Source organism: Carassius gibelio, chromosome A22 (genome assembly GCF_023724105.1).
Source record: "Carassius gibelio isolate Cgi1373 ecotype wild population from Czech Republic chromosome A22, carGib1.2-hapl.c, whole genome shotgun sequence".
In the NCBI taxonomy this organism is placed as follows: domain Eukaryota; kingdom Metazoa; phylum Chordata; class Actinopteri; order Cypriniformes; family Cyprinidae; genus Carassius; species Carassius gibelio.
Window position 1 is genome coordinate 11,518,138 of NC_068392.1, and position 25,665 is coordinate 11,543,802.

A 25,665-nucleotide genomic window follows, 5' to 3' on the forward strand; every position below is an offset into this window, starting at 1 on the left:
CAGAAATGGGTTGTTTAATATGGCTGTCATAGAGACAAGATCAGAGAGAGGGGTGAAACTATGGATGGCTCATTTGGAAAAACGTGTGCTCTACCTCTCTGCCTTTCTTTCTGCTCCGATTCTGTTTGGCTCTCTTGTTCCTTTTTTCCTCTGGCCTAATGAGGTGGAGGCCAGGCGGACAGCGAAGACAGATGACCCTCTGCTGTTATCTGTTTACCAGAAAGAGATGCCTGGTCTTTTCAGCCCCTTTTGAACATTTCTGTTTGCTGAGAAACCTTTTCTTAGAAGCTCCAAAAACTTCTGGAAAGGATTCCCTTAGTGACCATAGACATGTATTGTGTTACATTTTGTTGTCTCATAGCATAGAGGTCACATTCTTTTTAGGGGACAGAGGTCTCAGATACACATATTTCATAACAATGGCTCATTGCTCAATTGCTTTAATTTCGAAGTCATAACCACCTTGATTTGATACTAATATTTTAATATATCAGTTATATGGATATACTAACATTTGCATTTGGATCATTCTGACCATTTCCTTCCTTAGTATAAATTCATTATCCACACATGAAACATTACAGCAAATCATGTAATAATAACTAAAGAGACTTCCCACCATCCTTACTGGTTTACAAAATGCACCACCAGAGTATCAGTAGTGTTAAAATTGAAGTACATTGATCAAACTATTAAATAAAAAAGCAAAATGGACACAAATGTGTTACTTTTATTATTTCTTTCATGAGTTGCAAAACCATCCAGCTGTCCATTTAAGATACAAATACCCCAGTTGAACATTCATGCAAAGGTGCAGAAATAAATTACACTGAGATCTTCATCAAACAGCTCACACTTCAAAAACTATTAGAGGTTGATTACCACAGTGAAAATATTATCCATGCACACAAATTACAAACACCAGAGATGACGGGATACACGGTGAACAAATCACACTAAACAACAGGTGAACAGATCACTTCTACATCAGGTACATAGGATTGGCACTTTTTTCCATTTTGCAGAAAAAGAAAAAGAAAACCTGTTAAAACAGGAAGACTCCAGCATTCGAGTGGTTTAGGACATTGATGACTTAATGAAACTTGAATATAAATGAAAATCTTCATGTTTTTTTTGCACCCAAATAATTACTGCACAATCCAGAGATCATAAATATATGTTCTTGTCCATTCCCTGCATCACCTTTGTAACCAACCAGCTATAGCATTTTAATGAGAACTAGCTGCCTCATTACCTCAAAAATGCATTTTCTTCTCTTTATCTACAAAAGCGGAGCCAAAAAGTTAATAAACACTTACTGAATTTATATTATTTAATATGAATCATCGAAGTAGGCTAGATATTCTTTCCAATAATTTAATAGCTATTTAGCTATTAATATCTCAAGCCATAAAGGAAAGATCCATACATCCATCCATTCATGATCACCATATACATTTTACCATTACATTTTTGGCTACAGGATCTTCCTATATTAACGTTAATATTCATTGAAATTTTACTTGGTACTTTCCTCTAGGTAAGTAGTGTGCATGGAAAGTCTTTCAAAGAAAGTATTTCATATGACCCTGTTTGTCAACACGTTCAAGCTAGAACACTCATTTTATATGATATCCAACAAATAGATAAAGATAAAGATGCTCAGTCTGAGCAAATCTAAACATGCAAAAAAAAAAAAAAAAAAATTCTCTTTAGTAAGGCTTTCGGGTTTCACCACATGACATTCCGCACATTTCCAAGAATACATCACATTTACGAGTTTACGCCAAAGTCTGACGCCAACACATGCAGTGTGATGCAACATTGTACACTCTGGTTATTTGTCTTCCAAATTAATCAGGAGATGCATCAAAGCTAACATTAGCACAGAGGGCCATTGTGTAGCTTCAAAGGACAACAGGTCTACAATCAAAAAGGTAAACGCTTGGTCTTAATTAGACTAAATGCGTAGAACAACCAAGATACTGTACCCAAGTAAACTTACAAAAAGACTTTGTTATAGACTTCTATATTTACAGGCAACAAATTTAGAGCTATGCTAATACTTTGATCTTAAGCAGATGGTGGTAGTTGTTTCTGAATCTGTAAATACTAAATTAACCGCATCAGGCTACATGAAAGATAAAGAAAATATCTAGTACAGAAGACCTTATTCCACCTTTGAAGACAGTGTCCCATTCTGAAGGCCTAAAATCCAGACAAGAGCTTGCACAAAGGGACCTCCCGTTCACCTAACAGCATGTCTCTTTTCAGACTAGTGCCTTTATTCACAACCTTGATCTTCAAAGCTAGGTTCTTAATCTGAGCCGAAGTCACCGAATCAAAAAAGAAGTCCTCGTTGAAGATGGGATTGCGGCTGTTCTTGATGATGGTGCTCCTCTGCTTCTGCAACTTGCCTGGATTGAGGTAGAGCGACACACAACAGTTGATGCTCTTAATGTCAAATATAGGATCATACAGGTCCTCGGCCGCCATAATGCGGATTCGCAGACGGGCTGTACCCACATCATAGTCTGTACAAAGTCGGACAGTGCCCCCTTTGTGCATGTTGATGGTGTGCTCCTTGTGTTGACGGTCCGAACCATGAAGATGGTCCATAGCTCCACCAGCTTGCAAGGAGGAACACTGGCTCCGTCTAGGAACATTAGGACTGGGCTCCGCTGAGCTGCATTCGTCTGTAGATACGGAACTATGTCTGGCAAATGTCCGCTTGCCTTTGGCGACCTTGGCCTGTGTCTCATGGGTAAAGATCTTCAGTAAAGAGGCGGAACGAGAGAGCAGTGGCGAACTGAACGGGGACGACTCCGCCGAAGAGCAAGTGTCGCTCTCGCCACCGCTGAAGTATCGGTAGGGGTTTATGTGAGAGGTGCTGAAGTCTGGAGGGTTGAGGTGATTCCCCTCGTTGCTGCTCTTGCTTTGGGACTTGCGTTGGGTATTGGGCGACGTAACTGGACTGGTGTGGTCGCAATGGAACAGGGACTCTTTTCGCCGGGTGTGGGGACTCTCCATCAACGTGGCAAAACCATAAGAAGTCTGAGTCTTTGGAATGTAAGGAAGTGACATGGCAGTCTGGGATTGAGGGTCAGCGTTGGTGTCGTCTGCTACGACGTCATCCGCGCTCTCGATCTGAATGATGTGGCGGTTAGCCGCCCGAAGAAGGTTTTTGGTATCCCCTGCCAACTTGCTGACTAATCGTGGGCTACGAGGACTGCTGATCTTCTTGTTGTTGATGGTTTGCTCTGATGCTGAGGGTCTCAGGCTTTCTTTTGACTTGACGTCTGAAGCTTCGGTCTCTGGTGGACAGCTTACCAGCTTTGGGGGGATGAAGAAATCTGGAATCTTATCAGGTGTGAGGACATTGCTATAGACTGGGGCCTTCCCTTTGTCACCCGCTTCTCCTTGGCGGAGCACATTTGTTTCAACCGAGTCCCGGATCTTCTCCAGAACCCACATGTTCCCTCTGGGCTAAACCCGCTGGGTGATGCCTGTAACCACAAGCAACTGAACATTCAATGATGAGCTCCAAGTACACACAGCTATTAATAACTTACAATTGACCTTCAATGGGGACTTTTGAGGGTTGAAAATTAAATTTGTGAAATTAATCTTACATGACCAAACATTTTACAAACACAAACACAGTAAGTAAATGAATAGTCAAATGTTTTGTCAATATTCTTTCCATTATAATGAAAAGTGCTTAAGTGCACTGTTGTTATGGACATCTCTTCAGGAAAATATGAACACTCCGTTTCCAAACATCTGTTTACATTCAAGTGAAAACGGATTAAGATTCCTCCACCTTTTTTTTCTTTTCTTTTTTGTGAGGTGGGTAGAAGTTTATGTCTTACCCCTTTAATTTCCATGTGCGCAACATTCTAGACTTGAATAAAACTACTTTAGCACATGAAGCTCATTAACAGTTCATAGACTTGGTGTGAGATGGCATTTTTAGAAATCACTAAAGTGCATATTTAGTACATTTTCAAATACAATTATTTATGAAATTGTTTATATCAAATGTACATGATTAAGATCAACAACTCAAGTGATTTTTGAAAAACTTTGACTATAGACAAAGAAAAATCCCTTTTTTCCTCGCTCTCTCTCTCTGGACACTCCATGATACCCCCCCCCCCCCCCCTTTTTTTTATTCTCGGTTCTGGTCCTGGATAACCCAATCACTGGACAATTTCCCCTTATGTTCCACCTGATTAATGTTATCAGCTCATTAATAGAGGCTCTGAAGAGACCTTCACTGGGCACTTCAGATAAGGGTGACATCTAACATATGCAGTCTGGGGCAATCCAGGTCAGAACAGAAAACAATTTAATTAAATGTTTGGTTAAAACAAACTTAAGATTAACACAAATTATTCTTATTTTTAATTAATATTATTACATATCAAAACGGAAGTCGAATTTACAGAAAACAACATATTGCACTACTCTGACAAATTACACTCATAAAAAAAAAAAAAAAATATATATATATATATAGGACTATTTTTTTTTTTTACAGAATTCATAAATTACACTTAGCAGTGGCTTGCGCATATAAAAAAATCATAATTTGAACCAACTGGGTTTTTTCTTAGCATTTAATGTAACATCTGCACCAGCTGTACATCTACAAGAGAAAAAATGGTAACTATATGAAGTTGTACCGGTTTCAAAAGTGCTTGTAACTGAACCTGCACAGAAAATGACAGTGAATGCATCTTAAATGTGTATTTAACTGGTTTGCAACTACATTTACTAAAAGAAAACAAGACAAAGACAGCATCTTTGACGAGTTTAAATGTGAATGCTTTTCTTCAATGTCTCAAGTGTGTACTTTTTGAATTGTAAAATAAATCAGTCATTTCTAATTCATATTCACCGTCTAACATATCTTTTTTTTTCAGAATGAAGTTTAAGAAAAGTAAACTTTTAAACCTGTTGCATTTAGAGTAAATGACTTACTGGATTTGCAAATGATTTTCCTCTTCTCTACGAATCCTCACAGTACAGTGTTCACCTTCACAGTGTTCATTAGTGTGTGGTCTTTCTCTTCCCCAGGCTGCGGTGAGAGAGGTTCAGATCCGCCGGTCGCCTGTTGCGCTTATATAGTCCTACTGCAGACGCGCGCGCCTGAACGAGCCAATCAGAGGAAACGATTCTCTTCCGATTAAAGATGTATCGATTCCGAGAAACAGAGCACTTTAAACAATCAAGACCGAATGCTGGGTTTTAAAACACACACACAAACACAGTGACCGTTTGAAAAAAGACTTATGATTTCAAATATTAAGATGATAGGCTGATAACGTCAAGTTAGGTTTACAAAAGCCGGCAACGAGAACCAGCTTTTATTCTCAACCTTCCATATAGGTACGGAATGATTTTTATATATGTCGGTTCCCGTATTGGTTTAATGTGCACAAGACTGACAAGTTTCCAAAGTGTTGAAGTTCGTATTGTATGGGTCTTCAGTCACACCACTAATATGTGACCCGGTTCAAATTAGATTCTTTATAGGGAATCAAAAACGATTCTGATTCCCGAACTAATGACTCTTAAGAGTCGGTTCTCTTTTAAATGATCCGAACACACACGAGTCCGAGCGTTTACAGAATTCGGACTCACTGAACCGCAAGGTGCCGAGTCGCAATGAACCGAGAAATTACAAGGTTTGTTCATTCTTCTCAGTGTTTCTGGATGTTCATATGATAACATGTATTTAAAAACAGACATTGTGAGTTGTAATCATTAATATTTAAAATACTTAATATTATCATTAAATTAATATGTATATATTCATTTACAGAGAAAACGCAAACAGAATCGTTAAATTACCCAATTATTAATTATAATAATTATTATTGGCCATTGCTGCATTTGGTTTATATAATTAGCTTTATCAATAGCAACAGGCTTTAAGTAGCCTTCAGTTAGACAGTAAAGTTTAAAGTTGATTTGTACTCAGGATGTACAAAATAGGTGGGCTACTCCATCATCGCTTGTTAGTTGCTCAGTCATTGCTAAAATTGACTGTTCCGAAAAAGTGAAGTCAGTAGAGCACAAAAGCACTTGACTTAATTTAATTAAAATCACTTGCCTATCTTCTACCGTGATCTGACCATTGGTTTCCCTGGAGACCTTGCCATATCTATGGCAACAAATAGATTTTTACAGGAGCAGGAATAGAACAGGTTCCGAATAGTGACCTGAGGAGAAAGAAACCCCGGGTGATGCTGGATCTCCAGGAACAGAATGAGACACAGAGTTGTGTACATGTACTCTCACACAAAAATACCGTATTCCAAAACTGGTATGACCTTCTTTGTTCCGGAGCACGATAAAAAAAAAAAAAATACTGCTTCAAAAACGATGCAGAAAAACTACAAATATAATCAAGTATATATGACTCATGTGATGCCATACAATAATTATGGGAGAAGCTAAACAAAACGTATGTTTAAATGAAATGAAAATATTGATATCAGCACATAGCTCTCTTTGGCAAGTTGAGAAAAAGCAACGATTTCGGACTTGACGCTGTATTTAAAGGGTTTAGGTGGATGGCTCTGTTCGACAGATATAAAAATCTGGAATATCTATAATAAAAAATACAAATAAAAGGTCAAAAGTGGACAGACAAAAGGCCCAGAGTACTCAGTGTTCCAACAAGTTATGTAGGGCTCACATGGATTCATTTATGTTCTTTGTCAAACGCAAGGTGTGGAAGGGAATAAACACCGCTCACTCATTTCACCGTAGGGTTTTTGTTACACTCCATTCCCCATCATTGGTTTCCTTGGAGACAGCGAAACACTTATACCCTCCGGGGAGACTTCAGGTTTCTCCCATCACCCTCTCCGCTGAATCACGCCAATCCGCTACACTCGTGGAGTGGGTGAGAACAACACTACTGTCTGGAAAGCAAGACCTTGTTATAATGGGTTAAAGATGCTTCATATGCAGTAGCTCTGCCTGTAAAGAAGCACAAAGTCTCAACACAACACAGAATGTGGTTATGTGGTGAGATTTTTTACGATTACTGGATTTAAAATTTGAATAAAAAAAATTGTAATGTTCATGATTTCTTTTAATTAAAATGTCACAAAAAAAAAAAAAAGGAACCGTTTTTAACAAGGGCTCTGGGACAGTGAGATGGGATACTGTATATCATCAGTGCTTTATGCTGTGTTGCCTCCAATCAAAGACCTTTCGGTTTAGCTGACCTTCAAGCCAGGTCTGTCGATATCATAGTTGAGCCGCAGACCTCCAGACTGCAGTGACATCTTGTCAAAGGATAGATCTTGGCATATGAGTGATGTAGCAAACTCCATTCATTCTTCATTCTAATGAAAGCTCTACCACTTATGATCAATGGCTTTTAAATGCAAATTTACCCTTTACATCCATTTTTTTCCCTCATGGAATGGCTGACTAGGATATGCCTTTTCTTCACTTGCACTGTACTATGAAGTATGTTGTTTTAACTTGACATATAGAAAGGAATTATGCCATAAGCATGTTGTGAATGCAGTGATTTTGGAAGTTTAGACATGTCATGATCTATTTTGCCACAATTAAATATCCAACAATAATGGACATAATGGCATTACTTGATTTTGTGCTGCTTTACTTGGAATAAAATGCAGCAAATTAATAGCATTTTCAAAAATCATGTAGATAAGAGCATAAGCTATGGTTTGGAATAGGATAGACTGATAAATGTAACAAAACTGTAACCATAAGAAGCCCACTGCTGGCCTCTAGTGGCACAATTGGTATTTTGGGTAAAAGTTGGCAGTCACCAAAATATACAGGAACCCAATTTTGTATAGAATTACATTTATCAACATAACTGTATTACAGGAATTATAATAAAGATCTTTATTCAGACTTTAAATAGATTTACAAAGCATAACAAAAAGTAGAAGAAAAAAAAAAAAAAAAAAGTGGCCCAAAAGCGTTTAAAGAGTCTGTTTGGGTCAAGAGGTCAGCCACAAACTCACCAAAGTCTTGTGTCCATTTTCCTGAGGAGGATTTTAGGTGCCAAATAAAGTGTCACCACAAAGCTTTAAAATGAAAAAGCATATATGACAGCTAAAATACCAACAAATGTCAAAGAGTAGCTAAACGTAGCGAAGATTCAAACGCAATACATCGCAACCCCATAAAATCAAGAACAAAACACAAATAAGACATGCCTGTTGGCAAATAAAATGAAACATTAAAGTCCAAAAAGTAGATGAAAATTAGATGTAATTCATCCATTTATCAGTCAGCTTGTTCAGTCCTTGGCTACAGAAAGCGTGCAAGAAAGAGAAGTAGCCCTGAGAATGTGTATTAGCTACTTTTTTCCCCCTCACCCAAGTCGCGAATACTGTTGAATCTCAGACACTGAAAACTAGAGATCAGGTGCCTTTGAAAGGCAAGTTGTTTATCGAGAATCAAATAAACATAGGCTGGACTGTTTCGCACTGATTGGTTGAACCCAACCTAACCCCAAAACCAGACAAAACAAAAACAAAAAAAAAATGCGTCTCGGTTTGGAGTTGACTGCAACATCTATTTGCTGCTTGAACAGACGTAAAGAGTTCATCTCTTGCCCCTTCATGAGATGTTGTGGATCTCAGAGCTTCAAACAGAAAATAAACATCCCTCTTGACTTGATTTAAAAGCTACAAAACCAAACGGAAAACCAAAGCGGAGATTTCAGAAAGCTTGGGCGCTGCTTGTCAAGAGTCCTCTGTTCCAGAGTCGTCTTCATCATAGCAACAATCCTCACCCTCCTCTTCATCATCGTCTAACTCCTCATCATCATAGTAGTCATCATAGAATAAGGTGGAGCCCTCATCGGCAGGAGGGGCACGGGTACGGACGCAGTATTCGGCCAGCGTGGTGGGCACCTTGACCCCGTCCCGCTCTGCATCGACTTTGGTGGCTAGAACCTGCTTCCTGTGAACCGGACCAAAACATGCAATTAAGTGCACACACGCAAAAATGCAACACAAATGCTATGCATTCATAGGTTTAGATGTATTTATATATTCACTTGCATATCTCATGCATCATATTCACTGAATGAAAACGAATACTGGTTTCATGCTAATTTTGGGGTGCCAATTGCAAAAATAGTGTCTGTTTTTCTCTACAAGACACATTCATAAAATGTGAATTTTGTAGCATTTTTGCTTTTAATATCCATTTGTAAGGTGAAGGAGTCTTTTATTATCGCTTAATCATCACAGAACTGCCACAAAGACATGATTTCTGTCTCTGTCGAAACTGAGTGATGGAAACAAAGAGCTTTTAATTCGCAAAAAAGTTTTTACACTTACTTGAGGAGGTTTTAGACTTTTGCGTAAAAGGATTAATGCGAATAACAGGAGATGGAAACACTTTTGCCAAATAAATTCCTCCATGTGCATCAAAAAGTCATGTGACTGCGTTATGGGATGGCATTTCCACTCCTTCACAGGTTGTAAGTTCAATGATTATTAGATTTTTCGCACAATCGGCTCAAAATCATGATGCCTGAGGCCCAACCCTAATAAAAGATGTGCGTGTAAATGGATAAAAAAGGTTTCTCGTACCTGATGATCTCTGCATACTCGCGGTCTTTCCCCTTACTGTCCCTCCATTTGCGGTACATGACGGAGGCGTCCACGTTGGCAGGCGAGAAGGTGTTGGGCTCATTCAGCAGGGAGATAACACTCAATAAGATCGTTCTGAAAGGGGAGCAGATATCAGCTGATTAATTAAACTAATCCAGACTCTTTGGCTTATTGATCTCAAACTGTTGAGGCAGACAGACAGACAAGAAAAGGCATTGTGCAAAGAATCACAAAAGACACTGCACAATGAACTGCTATTTGACATTGGATTACGAATCTGTAGAACATTGCTGTATAATTTTGATAATTTGGTTGTACCTGACATTCTGTGTTGGGTTCCACCTCTCTGACGGCAGTTCTCCGCTCTGGGGATCATCCACTGGCGGGTGCAGGATGGAAATACATACATCGCCATTCTGAAATAATGTTTTTACCAGTATATCTTGTTAAATATCTGCCATGCTTACTTTTGATAACATAGAAAATCATGGTTAGTTTCATAAAATATTGTAATAATACGATTAAATAGATGTAAATAATTAATTTGTAAATAATCTATTGTCTTTTTATTTATTTGTTATTTTTTTGAATGATCTATTAACCTGATTCAGTAGAAATGACTGAAATTGGCTTTTAAATTACATGTTTAAGTTCAATGTTTGTAATTATAATAACCTTGACATTTGTGTTTAAAAGTCTGAAGACCACCAAAATTCTTTCCACATTTATAATATATATATATATATATATATATATATACACACACACACACACATATATACAAATATAAATATAATTATCAGGATTAAAATGTCAGTATTTACATTTATTTACATTATTATTGAACTGATTTTTATTGAAAAGCTTTAAAGCTATTTTTGTTATATAAAAGCAGTATTTAAAACAAAACTTCACTTGATACCCTCGAAATTGGTCTTAACTGTTTTTAGATCAAAGCAGAAATATGTATATTAATGTCCATATTCAAAATATAATATATTCAATTTAGTGCACTACATTTTTTTTAAGGTAACATATATTTTCTAGTGTCAAAGCATGTCATATATTATATATATATATATATATATATATATATATATATATATATATATATATATATATATATATATATATATATATATATATATATATATATATATATATATATATATATATATATATATATATATATATATATATAAATTAATTTAAATGTGTTATTTTAACCAAACAAATGCTGATCACGCTGCAGTGTAATTGGGTTTGTGTAAGCTAACCTCATAGATGTTGGGATGCCACATCTTGGTAAGGAATCTGAAGGCAGGAGGAGAGTACGGGTAGTCCATGGGGAATTTGATACGTGCCTGGAAGAAATAACACATGCATCAGGGAAGCGAATGGATGTAATGGCACATTGTTTTCCAATGATACGGGATAAAACACAGAACCACTCAATGGAGCAATGCAACACCAGTACCCAAGATCTCTACCGGTGCTGTATGGCTTTCACATTCAACTACTAAATACACCTCCATGACACATTTCAATGATGTATTCATTGGTTAAATGGTTAAAAAAAAGGGGGGGTTATTGCAAGATTACCTCATGCACCAGCAAATGAAATGTACCCTCAGTACGTTTTTTATTTGAGAATATCGGATTTAACTGAAAGCCTGTTACAGTTAGGCTTCCATCTGCAACGCAGCCAAACAACATATAAACTGATTTGGGGCACAGGCTGCTAATCCGTCCTTTGTTTGGACAGAAGACTCCAGGCATGTAGAAAACACACACACACAGTGTATAAATACAACTAGCTTAAATTGTGAGCTCTACTGTAGGCTTCAAACGGGTGTCAGGGGACAAAACTGCAAACACAAGTATCCAGGTTTTTAATGGTCGAGGTAAAAGGAGCCACCCTTCAAGTTTCTATGATATTTTAGTCACTATATATGGCTAGACATGGATTAACAAGTGACATTAATATTTTTTGTAAATAAAAATTAATCAAAAATAGTCCAATGTTACATTTTTATTTATTTTGAAATAATAAAGGTGTATTCTTAATAACAATTATTAAATGCAATATTTCTGTTGATAAAAACAACAAGTGTATTACGCATTATTATTATTATTAATAATAATAATAATAATAAAAATCTTTACATTTAACCTTGAGCCAATTGGAGGAGGAGTTTATATGAATGCATCTCTGAGGGGAGCTGACTATCTTTAGAAAAGTTTACGTAATACTTTTTCACGCCTCTGAACAATGCATTTTAAAGTAGTGTTCATAAGCACTGCGCTGCTTTGTTTACAGTGGTAACCAAGGAAACGTTAATTTCTGTTAATTCCAGGAGTCTGGCTTCTGGGTCTCATTCGCGTCCAGCTATTTTTAGCCGTACAGAACGATTGTTTTGCTGCTTGATATTGAAAATGTGTGCGTCTTACCATATTATTTGAATGTGTTGTCTTAATTAGGAACACAGTGGTTTATAATGCAAACGGTTTAATCATTTACTGCACATTGTTGTTATTCTTCTCGTTATTTCCCTTTAGCTGCTAATGAACTGGAAGTCTTCCTCATAGGTTTACTTCTGCGTTAAAGAAAAAGGTCTAAAACTCAAGTCGGACCATTCTGTTTCGCTTCCATTTTCGAAACTATAGTCTAATTTAGATTAAAAACTACTCGTGCCAAATGTGTGCTGCATCTTTGTTTGGATCATGACTAAAATCCAGTGGTTCCCTCTAACTTTGAATGTTAAGAGCACAGACAAAGCCTTAGTTTGTTCATATTAAGAGATTTATTTATTTGTGTAAGGTTTGTTTTAAAAATGTCAATTTTCTGTATAATGTCTTCAATCTCATTTTGTTAAAAAAAATAACGGTGAGAAAATTGAATCGTGAATCAAATTGGGAGTTGAGTGTATCGTTACATCCCTTGTAATAAGTATTATTTTGTCTGTTTGATAGTGTATTCTTACTAGGGATGTCAAATTTCGATTATTTCCATGATCGATCGTCGTTTAAATTAACGATCAATTAATCGATTAATCGTTAACCATAATACTGCAAAATGCGTCTATTGCAGGCACGCAGTCAGCGGTATGACAGGATGTGCAAAAGCCACACACACACACACAAAACGCTTTCTCACTTGAATTAAAGAGGTTTTAGTCTGAATAAAATGCTAGTAGCAGGATTATAAAATGAATAGATGCGATTATGATCATTTGATAAAATGAAGAGAGCGCGCCATACTTTTGAGGTCATTTTACTTTGTTGACAGTTTCCAATCCCGCACGGAGAACGCTGAACGCGCCTCTTTAAATGGTTTTGTGGTGCTCGTTGTTGTATTTTAAAGCACAATTGCAATGTTTTCAACTGACATTATTGTATAAAATTATCCGAAATGTGGAGCGCGTGTGACTGCATCTGTGAACTACATCAGCGCTGCTGCACCAAAACACAGTTGCTCACATTAATTTGATCCTGCTGGATTCTGTCCTAGAAAATGTCCGATTTTTACAAATCCGGCATACAGCGCATTAGATCGTGACAGTGCATGCGTGCAGACGAGGATGAGCGAGCGGGGCTTTGGCTAGATTTATTTGGAGGTTATTGCTCATGTCTCATTCGGCACAAATCGAAATGTTTCCATATTCGCAATGTATTTGAATGTTAAACTATTATTTATAATGTAAACTAGGCTTGTACTTAACACGCATTCGCATATAGACGGAAAATATTATCCTCTTCATATGAGCAAAAACGTCCTTGGAACAGCAGAGTGGACCGGTATACTACGGTCTATTTAAACTGACCAGTGTAACCTTTTAATGTTTAGTTGACTATTTTATTTTGATAATGAACAGACTGCGATGTAAGTTTGAATCGCTAGAATATACGTGTGCAGCAGGCTCCGGCGCGATCGAAACAGCTGAGACATTTAAAAAAAATATATATTTTCCGCAAAAGTGTTTACTTTCATTTGTGCACACTCACAATAAAAACAGAAGATTTGTGCTCTTGTAAAATAAAGCAAACAAACAGAATGCGTTGTCATCCTTTTTTTTTTTTTTTTTTTGTGAACTTATGGAGCGCCCACACTTCTGTTTTAAATCCGTTAATCTTAATTAGCCTATTTAAGTCGGATATATTTCCCATAGCCTATTTAAAAAAAAAAAAAAAAAAAAACATGAAAACAAATTGTTATTTTTATGTTGGGCCTATTACTTAGTAGGCTATAAATTTTCCTTAAAGCATCCCATTTTGTCCCAGGGCTTAGAACCTGTGCCCTAGTCAGGTCCATGCAGAAACTTGTGAACGATGCTCGGCGTCACCGTTTAGTGACAGCAGTGAATGCTCCAGGAATGTGTCGGTCACAGCGCCTATTAATCGCTGTTTTGAATCCAGCAATTATTTATTTAGAAATGATAAGATCTGATTATGACAAGTGTGGTATAAAAGCTTTGTTTATTAGAGGAATAATAGGTTAACTGGAAAATGTTAGATCGCGACCATGCTTTTGGACCCCATAGTCTTCATTTACGCGGCTTTGTTCTGGTTTGCCGGTTGGTCACGAATTTCCACAAATTCAGTATATTTAGGCATTGTTTCTTTTCCTAAATCTTCATAGTCTAACCCTCTAATTTCCCAGGTTTATTTTATTATCTTTCGCTTTTAATAACTGTTTTCGCATCTCTTACTGTGGTAAACATGGGAAGGGAAATTAAAGATTTCATGAATTAAGAATTCGTTCGATTTATTAATTTGTTCCCTTATTTCACTTAAATCATGGGTTATTTAGGGAACAAAATTAATGAAACATGGACAATTGCCACATTAATAATTCGTAGGAATGAATTAACAAGTTGTAGGAATGAATAGACTACCTGTCCTGTCACTGTGTCCCGCAGCCCTGCAAAGCGCACGATATAAAACAGTTATCTGATGAAATGATTAGTAACTACATTTCTATTGCATTTAATGTTGAAGAACTTTTATGTTGTTTCTATTTTAATGTACTTTAAAGTTTAAATCACATTAAAAGCTTAATTTGTACATTGTGAATGAATGATGATGCTTTTATATATCGTCACCGTCACTCACAGCCGCTCGCACGTGTTGAGTGCGCATGAGCCGCACGCAGCCCAACATTGAATCGGTTAACCGACCATCGACAGCCTTAATCGATTGCATCTCTTATCGACAGTTAATCGATCATCGATTAATCGTTGACATCCCTAATTCTTACTAATTAGTAGTAGTCATAGTAGTAGAATTATTAATATTAAATGATTATTGTTGATGCAAATTATGATAATACCATTTTAAATTGGGATTCTACTAAATGTATTACTTGTTATTACTTAAGATTATATTTATTATTCTTATTGATAATCTTAACTTGGTGTATTATCTTAAGTGACAATTATTATAAATACCTAGATGAAACCTTAAGGTGATGATACACGTGTCAACCTTTTTGAGCAACGTTGCCCGGGCACTTTCCCATTGACAATAGGCGGCAAATTTCTATCTGGATACTTAAGAGTAGAGTCTTGAGGAAGCCGAATCTCAATAACTTTCAATATCAAGGACCATCATTCAAACAAAAGAATTGGTGGCACCACATTCAAGGTTCTGCCAAGGTCTGAACTTGTTTTACTGAATTCAAAACCCAAAAGATTACACTGAATGTGTGACATGCATACCCATGAATACCCGGGCATAAACAAACCTGCAATACATACATGCATACATCTACTCAAATCCTTCACAATTTGTAGCAAGCTGACCCTGGTGCCTTTCGGTTCAGTGGGTGGTGGGCACACATGCAAACAGACCACTCCACAACCCTCACAGCACACATTGGCTGATTTGGCACGGTCAGCTGGTGTGTGCTTCAAAGGCTCAGCTCTCAGAGGGGGTACGGGGGGTTGGGACAAACGGCAACCAAACACACACACACACACAGTGGGACCTGTACATATCAAGTGCTACTCGATTCCTGAAACCCAAGTAGTGTAGGGAAACTTTCAAGCAAGCAAGCTTATTAAACCTCAAGTAGGGATCCAAGTGAGAAGGTAACAGTATTACGTTTCGCCAGAGACAGCTTACAGGAGTCCTTCGGCGCTGCACATGACCTGACACACAAGAGCTCGTGACATCCTGTGTGCCGAGTGCCTTACTTTAGACACATTACATAATAAATAGATAAGAGGCCTCAATTTAAAGACAGGGATGTGCCAAACTAGAAACTTTTGATTTGTAGTTGGTTTGTACAATTACGCTGGTTAAGGGCCGTTTATCGTTTATCATTTTTTTTTATCGGATGCATTGTTACATCATTTGCAGGTGCAACATTAAAAGTCCATTACACTGTATAACATACACCATAGCTAAGACGTTTTACCAACCGACTGGTTAAAAGCGGTGTATGTTTTTTAGTTGTATTTTAAAAATTACCGCTTGTGCAGCATCAACAGCATATAAAACTAGATCTGGCTTATTACCACTTTTCCAGAACCGAACCAGATCTGATACCAGAAAATCTGAGTACCAGCAGATACCAGCGCTCTTTATTATTATTTTTTAATCAGTATAGAATTACTATTCGCTTGTTAAGTCTGACGTCACGTAGCAGCGCTTCCGTGTCCAAACGCTCTATCAGTTACCACGAGAAAACAACAAAAGGTGCTAATATAAACTCACAATGTTATAGAATACTAGCAAAAAAGTTATGATCGTAACATTTAACTCCATACCGAAGTCCCAGATAGCCAGACAATGAAAATATAAAAATAAATAAAATATATAAAAATTATTTGTGTTTGGGACGCTGTGAGCACGGAGACTGTAGTGTATACCGTAAGTTTGAAAGCGTTTAGCTTAAATTATTAATATGAATAAACAGTGCTCATAAACGGCTGCTGAGGTCGTATTCTCAAGTGAAGCGAGTTGAAGCTTGGACCCGGAAACAGCGCTTCTTACGTCATCACTTAACAAACGAATACCTCAGTGTGTTGACCTGGTCATCACTCTTTTGTGGCTTAAACAATCTACCACAAAGACAACTTCACTGACAAAAGATAAAACAACAAATGAATCAATATATAATCTTAATGATAAAAATACTTCTATAAACTAGGTTAGTGGAATATTTAGTTGAAAAAACAAACAAAAGAAAGGGTATTAAAAATCATTGGGCAAAAGTATTATAACATGAAAGTGCTTATGCGCATCTGGTCTGCAGAATGATACACTTGAAGCAACACAGAGTCACAGCACGCAACGCTCTGCATAGAAAAGTTCGTAGTGCGTAGATGCGTAGTGTTTTATTATTACTATTATATCTGTGTGATAGTTTGAGCCTTTTCTTTTAACGGTTTTAAATTTCAGTTACTGTGCATGTGAAGAACTAGTCATAGTGCTCTCTACTCCAGCGTTGTGATCTAACAGTCAGCCGGTAGAAAGTAACATGCTTTAGAAACCGCACTAAAATCCCGAAAGATACAGTTCTTTTATGAAAAACCACTTATGTTAATCCTCAGATCAAGTATAATAATAGGAACAGTGAATCATACTGGAGAGATTTTCATTGTCTTGACTGTTGTAACGGAACTGAAAGCTAAACAGAGGATGACTGTCAGCTGCAGCGGAGAGAAGAGTTTAAGTGAACTTCAATTTAATGACTTGAATATTCATCTGTACCTCACATTAAACAATGGAACAGCTTTAGAACACTTGGAATATGTTGCAAGGAAACTTTATGGTGCTTAACAATGACACAATAATATAAGCAGCACAAGATTGGATTTCAACTTGGCTAAGACTTTGGTACCGGTTGACCTCATTGCTCACGAACAACCGCAAAGCAAAAATTTTGACACAGACAAAACTTCGAGCGGGACTCAAACTTGGGATGCCCAAAGCGCAACAACAAAAAGTTTTCTACCTTAAAATCTCACAAACTACTCGCTTAACTTATTTCACAGGAAATTCTCCCAACCACGACAACAGTAAACCCAATGTGGTTATCTGAAAAGTTGTGTCTAAATCTTCTCAATAAAAAAACTTTACATTCAGTGAAAAGGTTATGAATATTAACATTGAATCCTTTATAATTTGTACCTGCTAACAGGATGAGTGCCGTATGACGCGCTACCGCTCTATGTTTCTGGACCAGCTGATTCAGCAGATGTTAAACTTCATGAGCCAAGCTTTACATTTGCTTTACATGAGCAATTCATTCTGGAATACAATCATATTTGGCTGAACAGATATTACAACGTGGGCCTCTTGGAATAAACAATTTTTTGCTCGAAAATCCCTGTCTTGGAGTTGAAGCCCAAACTAAAAACCAATCTTTCTCCTACATTCCCATTTGAGAGGAAGCAAGAGGAGGAGAATCCCATGGGCATTGGGTTGGAAGAGAAATAAACCAGTCCGCTGCTCTCCTTGAGCAATCGGTCCCTTTCTCCAGTCATCCAGTGCCATATCTCGCTCCCTCCATCCCAAATGAAACATTGGAGAGGACGGGGAAATGGTTTCCTTCTGGGTAAACTACATGAGGGAGAGGCAGTCCCTGGGGACCAGAGTTAGGAAGTTGTTCTTTTAATTCCCTCCATTGCTTCATTTGACACCAAAACCTAGTAAGAATGTACTGGCATCCACTAGAAGTAGCTAATTAGCCTAATTAGTGAGCAATATAGTTCTCTGTGAAGAACTTGAGTACATGTCGACTGATCCATAAGAATAATTTATTCAGACTGTGCAGTCTTATCTACATCAGTTTATACACATCAGTTACCTTTTTTGATAATGACAGCTGCTGTAACATTGGAGCAATGATTGACAACAGATTGAGTGGGATAAATCAATAATAAGCCAATAGCCCACCGAAAAAGTAGACAAATTAAACATGCACTTATCAATCACTTCGTAATCAGATTATAATAACCATGCATTTTGATAACTTTTTTTTTTTAATTATTATTATTATTATGATCATTATGAAATTGGGAATTTTTCAATTTACCAACATCTATAACTAATAATCCATTTACCATCATTTATAATCGATTACTTGATTTGTTTTTTAGACCATTTTTGATTTTCAAATTGTGATTTTATTCAACGTTTATAATTCATTGCTTCATTTGTTGATTTTCTTAGATTTTTTATTATTATTATTAAATCAAACATTTATCAATCTACAAGCAATTTAATGAACTGCTTGATTTATAAATTTTCATAGTCAATTTTTAATTATCCTTTTTCCAATGTTTATAGATATAATATACATATGTAAATTAATCTGTTTACAATGTCAATAACTGATTTCATAGATAAATTCACAGTGTGAATATTAAAAATACATTATAAATATTGGTGAATAGATCATTTAACTATCTGATATTTAAGTTGATTATTTACCATTTACAATAGATGGTTTGATTTAACAATTTTCTATTTTTGTTTACTGAATTATGATTCTATTTTTAAAATCACCTGAGAGTCACATACGGGCCACAAAATATTTTGCCATTTCAAACCAAATGGTTCTAAAAAATTATAAATTTCTAGCTTCACTTTCTCTAGTTTTTCCCAGGTATTGTGCACGACAACTTGATATATGGAACATTAAAATTGCTTCTAAATAAGAATTTAAGACCAACAACAACTACATTTAAATTTGAGGTTTCAGGGCATATGTCTGAACTGCAGAGAGGATGTTAAAAATGAAATCCTTCTTACAAAAGATTGTTCATTACCGGTTTCTTAGTCATTCCAGACATTTTGAAAATGTTAAACTGAGTTGTTATTATGGGCTGACTCACTCCACACAACTTCCAGGCATTAAAAGAAGCTAGAACAGGCCCAGTTAGTGTGTCAGTCTCTGGTTTCTGTGACACTCCATCAGTCTGACGAGGGAGGGGGTAACATGACACAGCCAAGCCCAGCTCACATAACCTGCCACAGGCCCTGGGTGTGTGTATGCTTCACTGGAGCGACAAGCTGATCAGGAGCAAACCCTGCTACCTGTCAGATCAGTGCCACGTGTAAGAACTTGAAGCCTGCTTAGAGAGATCCGACTCATGAGAACTAAATGACTGCTCCAAATCTCTCTTAGCTGGAAAACTGGAGCTAGATAAAGAGTGATGCTAGGGGTGGGTGGCATGACCAAAATCTGAGAAATTCAGAAATTCTAAATAAAATAAAAAAAGGTTTATTATAGGCTTATTAAAAAAAATGTGCCCCTACTATGCAATTTTTAAGGTTGCTAATATTGTTTTGTGAGTCTCCTAAAACAGGTTTAGATGCATGCAAGGTCAAAAAACGTTAGTTTTTTCAGAAAATAAATTTAATTTGACATAATTTCTAAATTATTACGAGTTGAATGCACATGAACGCCACCACAATATCGTAAATACCAGTGGGGAGCTCGGGATTTTCTTTAAGCCCTGATCTGTACGAGTTGGGGGTGTGTCAGTGATTAACATGGCGGAATACACAATACTTAAAGGTATTTAGCTGTGATATTGTCACGCTTTTCTATTTACTGAACAGTAAGTTAATCGACGACGCATAATATGATGGCATTATAATATAACAACACAACTTGTAACAATAAAGTTGGCAGTGGCTTCATAAATTAATTTAAAACATTAAAAAACGAAGTACACGTAATGCACATTTCCTTGTTCTTCATTTTCTAGAACAAGAGTTTAACTGTACATTCTATGTTAAGAAGTAAAAATGTGTTCAAATAATGAACTACTTGATGGAAAAATACCTAGTACCAGTTTATGCCACATCAGTGTCTGTTGTTGCAGTAAAAAAGACAAACAAACAAATAAATAATATATAAATAATAATAGTAATTATTAGTTCTCCTGGATTGAGTCAGTCTCAGTTTGTTCTGTTTCTTCATGTTATTCCAGACGTTTTTAAAGATTAACTTTAGTATTGGCAGCAGTTACATTAAATATCCAATACGGAGGATACCAACAAAGAAGAACAAAATAAATAAAAATATTAAAAAATATATACAAAAGTACACACACACCCTATAGTTTTGCTGTGAAAAAGCATAACATCAAAAAACAGGAAAAAGAATGCAGAAGGGAAACCTTTCTGTTTTGGTGAAGTAGATTAGGGTACAGGAAGTCATGGTAACTCATCTCTTCCTGTTGGAAGAGACGTTGAGAACATCGCAGGGCTAACCTGCTTCCTTCCTCCCCACTAACAAACAGACAAGGTTTTCCACATCAATGCAAGAAAACAACAGGAGAGAACTGAATTTACACAGCTTTGCATTACATTTCAGACAAAAAGAAAGAGAGACCCTACTGGGCCATCAAACTTGTTTTTGGTTCCAGCAGGTTCTGACTCCGTAGCCGTTGTTCCCAGCAGATCGGTGGCCACTTGCTAATGTCATGATGTGTGGAGGTTGGTTGGCCAGCAAGCAAGCCAATGACACACAGGCACAGCTATGAAGCCGGGCTAAATATAACTGCCATTATTGTGGTCTGACAGAGTGACATTGCTTGGACACAGCAGATATTTAGTAGCAGCTATTGGCTCAAGTAAAAACTAATGTTACATGTTTGTTTGTGCAAAAAGTGCAGCTTGAAGATCATAAGGGTTTCAAAACAGAATCTTTGCTATGTTAATCAAATGTAGACTCGTATGTGTCATGACCAAACTACTGACAGATGGAGCAGTAAATATGACTGATGTTGTGCTGTTGACAGATACGGTTCAACACACAGAGAGAAAGAGAGAGAGCGAGAAAATCCTGGTAGCTGCCACGGTCTTTCTCACCATTTCTGCTGTTTTCCCGTGTAAAAACAACACTGTTCTCAGTGGCGAGCGATGGTGTTGCAAAACAACAAGGCAAAGTTCCCACAGGTGTGTTATTTATTATAATTGTTATTATTATTTTTATACATTTGTATGTATCAGCTGCCAGAGTTCGTTCCAGGAGTCACAATCGTTTGTCACTTTTTCTGCTATAAACTACACTGCTCTTTTTAAACAAAATATTTGATGACGCCTATCATATAACAGCAAGCAGATGTGACCAGAATATAAACCCAATAAGCTAAATTGCATAAGCATTTTCCCAAAAAGAACATACACATAAGGAGTGCTTAGCTGTATAGACAGTATATACGCACATACATATAGTGTTGTCACAGTACCAAAATTTCAAAATTCATTTTCGGTACCGAAGCAAAACACACACACAAAAAAAAACCTAATCACTAAACATAAAACCAATGCCATTCTTTATACTTACAATTGTGTTTAAAGTTTTTCTACAAGTTATATAATTATGAAAAACAGTAAACAAATTTCACCAAAATTAAATTTTTCTTTTAATTAATACAAATTTAAACATTTAATTTTTTGATAAATAAAGGGGTTTTGCTATTAAAATTAAAACATGGAAGAAATATTGTGTGATTTATTTCTTTAAAAAGTTTTATTATTTTTTCAACAGTAGTAGCAGTATCACATACATTCTACTAAATAATAGTAATATTTTTAGCACAATGCCTTTATGTAAAAATGTACTTATTTTGACGGGTTGCTGTGAATACCTTTAAATTGACACTGGTTTTACTCAAATGAAACGGTAAAATTCTTGTTAAGTGACTCAGAACAGTTCTGGTGATGTTGTTTATTAGGAGTGTAACGATTCACTCGTTTTCTCGATGCATCGATTACAAACCCTGTTGATTCATATGCATCGATCTTGAAACATGATTTTTGAATCGTGAATCGCCCGATCTTGAACAGCAATCGATTCAAAATGCTAAGAATCGAATGAATCGCGATTTCTATAGCGATTCAATGCTTTCAAAATGTATACACATTAAATTACTACACGCACTAATTAATGGAGAACTTGAAGAGTGTTCGTGAATCGTTCCTCTTATCTGTCCTTCACGCGCTCCACTGTTTACCGCCTGAGAGACTGTCACAGGATTGCGCTCGCGCTCCTTTTCGTCTCTGATGCAGTTGACGTGTGATCTATAGGACTCGTGGCCAGTGCCAGTGAATGCACTTAAAGAATGCAGAATCGAATCGTTATAATCGAATCGAATTTAATTATGAATCGAATCGTTCTAAATTTGCAAAAATCGTTCTTGAATCGAATCGAAAACCTATGAATCGTAATCGAATTGAATCGCTGCCTTGCCAAAGATTCACAGCCCTATTGTTTATGTATCCAATTCCTCATTGTGACAGCAGATGTTGAAATTACTGCAAGAGTCACGCGTTTCAGTCTATGTAGTAAACAAAGCCGCACGTCTCTGCCATTTATTCATTCACACAGATCATGCAGGATTCATATTTCAACCAACTTTTGCGGCTTAACATTTACAAATACTGGTCCATATGCAGACTGATTTGATTAATTTATGCTAACTTTGACAAATTCCGTGACTGTCAATATTAAAATGTAAGTTTTATTTTCATTACTGGATTTTGAGATTCCGTCCGCGTTTTCTGCTTCGTGGAAATCATAGCGCTGTATTTGTCAAGAACCGGGTTGACCGGGCACTCGGTACCACCGGTACTTAAAGAAACCTGGTACTCTGACATTTTCATTTTTTAGTACCAAATTACCGGGTCTTTTGACAACACTACACATATATATCTATATCTACAACCATATATATACACACATACATACAGGGGAGTAGCCATAATTTCAGAAGTGAGGGGGACAGAAATGTAAAATATATATATATAATTTTTTTTTTTTAACCACCAACCCCCCCCACCCCATCACGTACAACCTATTGGAAAGCGCGGATTAGTCATTACTTTTATAAGTAATAAAGTAAAATAATGAATAATAATTATATAAAAACGAAAAATAAATTAAAATATTTTATTAAATATATAATATTTTAATTAAAAATAAAATATTACCTGGAGACGATTTTAAAAAGCAGAAATAAACTATATTGTTGCAATCGTGTGTTTAATGTCTTCATGCTCCCAAAGGTTTCTGCCTTTTATTCAAATCATACAGCGATAGCTTGATTTTGTCCATATTAGGGATTTCCTGGTACAAGTTATTTATTTTATGAGTCGGTCTTGTCCGAGGGAGGGGGTAACAGAAAGAGTGCTCTCTGGCTTCAAGTATGAATGAAACACATACTGTATGGGTGTTGAGCGCTCAGTGATGTTCATCTCACCTCATTCTGGGTACTAAAACATTAGGTCCTGCACACAGTGCACAGTCTATCTGGTCTCTTAGAATTTAAGTCTATATTCTTTCACAACGGCCCTTGAAAACCTTTATAACACACTTACTCGGAAAAAGTGAGGGGGACGAATTTACGTGTTATTAAAAGTGTGGGTGTGTGTGAGGTGGAGTTATGAGTATTTATAAACAGCTAATGAACAGCCAGGAACTCTGGGGATGCCACCGGAAGTGGCTCTGCTACCTGCCGTTACCAGAGAGAGCCAGGCCTTGAAGAACACTAAGTGATAAAGCTCCAAAAATGAAGCCATTGATTTTATAAGATAGGTTAGTGATGAATAAGGGACTTCACTGTGCATTCTGAGGAAACGTTCTTGTGGTTATTATATTCGAAATAGATTCATACTTTGAACTTTAAATATCTAACTTTACAACATTCAGTCACCGTTCCAGTTAACCGTGTGTAAAAAGCAACATAGTAATTTTAGAGAACAATGACGAACAATGGAGCAACTCTTTTATTTGAGCACAGACCAAATTATGGAGAAATGGAACGTTGGCGTTTAAAAAAAAATAGAACGCTTAGCGTTCTCTTTAAAAAGACAGTAACTTACAGCGAAAATGAAAATTATGCACGTGTCGTTTTTAATCCAAAACTGTAGATGTTATTTCTTCCGTGGAACACAAAAGGAAATATTAGGTCTTTTTGTAGCAGCCAAGGTCACATATTTTCTTCATTTGACATTTTGTGTTCCACAGAAGACTGACAGTGAAACTTGTTGGAAACAATCGAACTTAGATTCCTTTAAAATCAAATGACACTTGAACATTGGCCACATTTACAGAGGTCATAAACAATTTTAATAATACAGAGTCTGTGTTTTTCGTGTGTTTAATTTGACGTTTATACACAGAATTAGTCTGTGTATATAAACTCGTCAAATTACATCAAAAGATAAGATACAGTCAGCCGTCACTCACCTTAAAATAACCCCCCTCATAGTGCGTATTAGGGGGTCCGAAAATCGCGACTTCCCAGTTGTACAAGTCCGACTCGTCGACTAAAGTTATTCTGAAGCCTTCAACAGGCTCGTCCTGGAGACTTTTCAGCTCCAACATTAAAGCTTTTTGGGAACTCGCAACATGGTGTCCACGCTGAGCCATATTCCGAAAACAAACGATGTGGCATCCAAAATAACCCCGCAAACAACTTCAGTTCACAGCCGCCGTTTGTTCAGTAGCCCACACGCTCAAGTCGCCCACGGGCGCACCAACAACCCCGAAATAAGTCACTCGATCACTATTTTCTCTCAGCTAGTACCAGTCCCCGACGATTCGCTGCTCGCGTTGGGCATCTGAAGTCCCACGTTAAGCACCTGCCGTTGTAATTAAACGTGTTAAACAAACCAAGCGTTCCGCTAGTCAATAAGCACCTAGCGCAGGGCAGCTTCAGCTTGTTTGAGGCGTCTCGCTCCTCCCCCTGTGCGTGCGGCTGAATATCAGGCCCCGCCTCAAACGCCTCCCGCAGCCAATGAGCGAGCAGTGAACCACAACACAAGGAACTGTTTCAACTGCGCTTAAAGACACTTTATGCTGCTACTGAGACGTTTCATTTCAACACTGTTGAATGCTGTCAAAAATTTGCCTATTAATTAACTTTTAATAAAAATCATCTCTGTTGTTCTATTTATCTGTCTTTGACTTACACTACAAGATATTTCATAAATAAATTAAATATACAATTAAAATGTATCCTAATAAGGTTTAAATATCAAAGTAAACAACCATATATACAAAACA

At 36.8% G+C, this 25,665-nt stretch overlaps 2 protein-coding genes across 2 annotated transcripts; both read right to left on the minus strand.

Annotated features, from left to right (window-relative positions):
* Window positions 1-514: 514 nt before the first annotated feature.
* LOC127942655 (C2 calcium-dependent domain-containing protein 4C) lies at window positions 515-5,111 on the minus strand. Its single transcript, XM_052538509.1, has 2 exons — window positions 4,987-5,111; window positions 515-3,506 (listed from the first exon to the last, which is right to left on the minus strand). The coding sequence occupies exon 2, from the start codon at window positions 3,472-3,474 to the stop codon at window positions 2,209-2,211; it is 1,266 nt and encodes a 421-aa protein (XP_052394469.1). The 5' UTR covers window positions 3,475-3,506; window positions 4,987-5,111; the 3' UTR covers window positions 515-2,208.
* A 2,779-nt stretch (window positions 5,112-7,890) lies between these two features.
* Window positions 7,891-25,348, minus strand: cdc34a (cell division cycle 34 homolog (S. cerevisiae) a). The gene is made up of 5 exons (XM_052539566.1): window positions 24,847-25,348; window positions 10,910-10,996; window positions 9,951-10,048; window positions 9,612-9,746; window positions 7,891-8,973 (listed from the first exon to the last, which is right to left on the minus strand). The coding sequence occupies exons 1-5, from the start codon at window positions 25,027-25,029 to the stop codon at window positions 8,754-8,756; spliced, it is 723 nt and encodes a 240-aa protein (XP_052395526.1). The 5' UTR covers window positions 25,030-25,348; the 3' UTR covers window positions 7,891-8,753.
* Window positions 25,349-25,665: the final 317 nt, after the last annotated feature.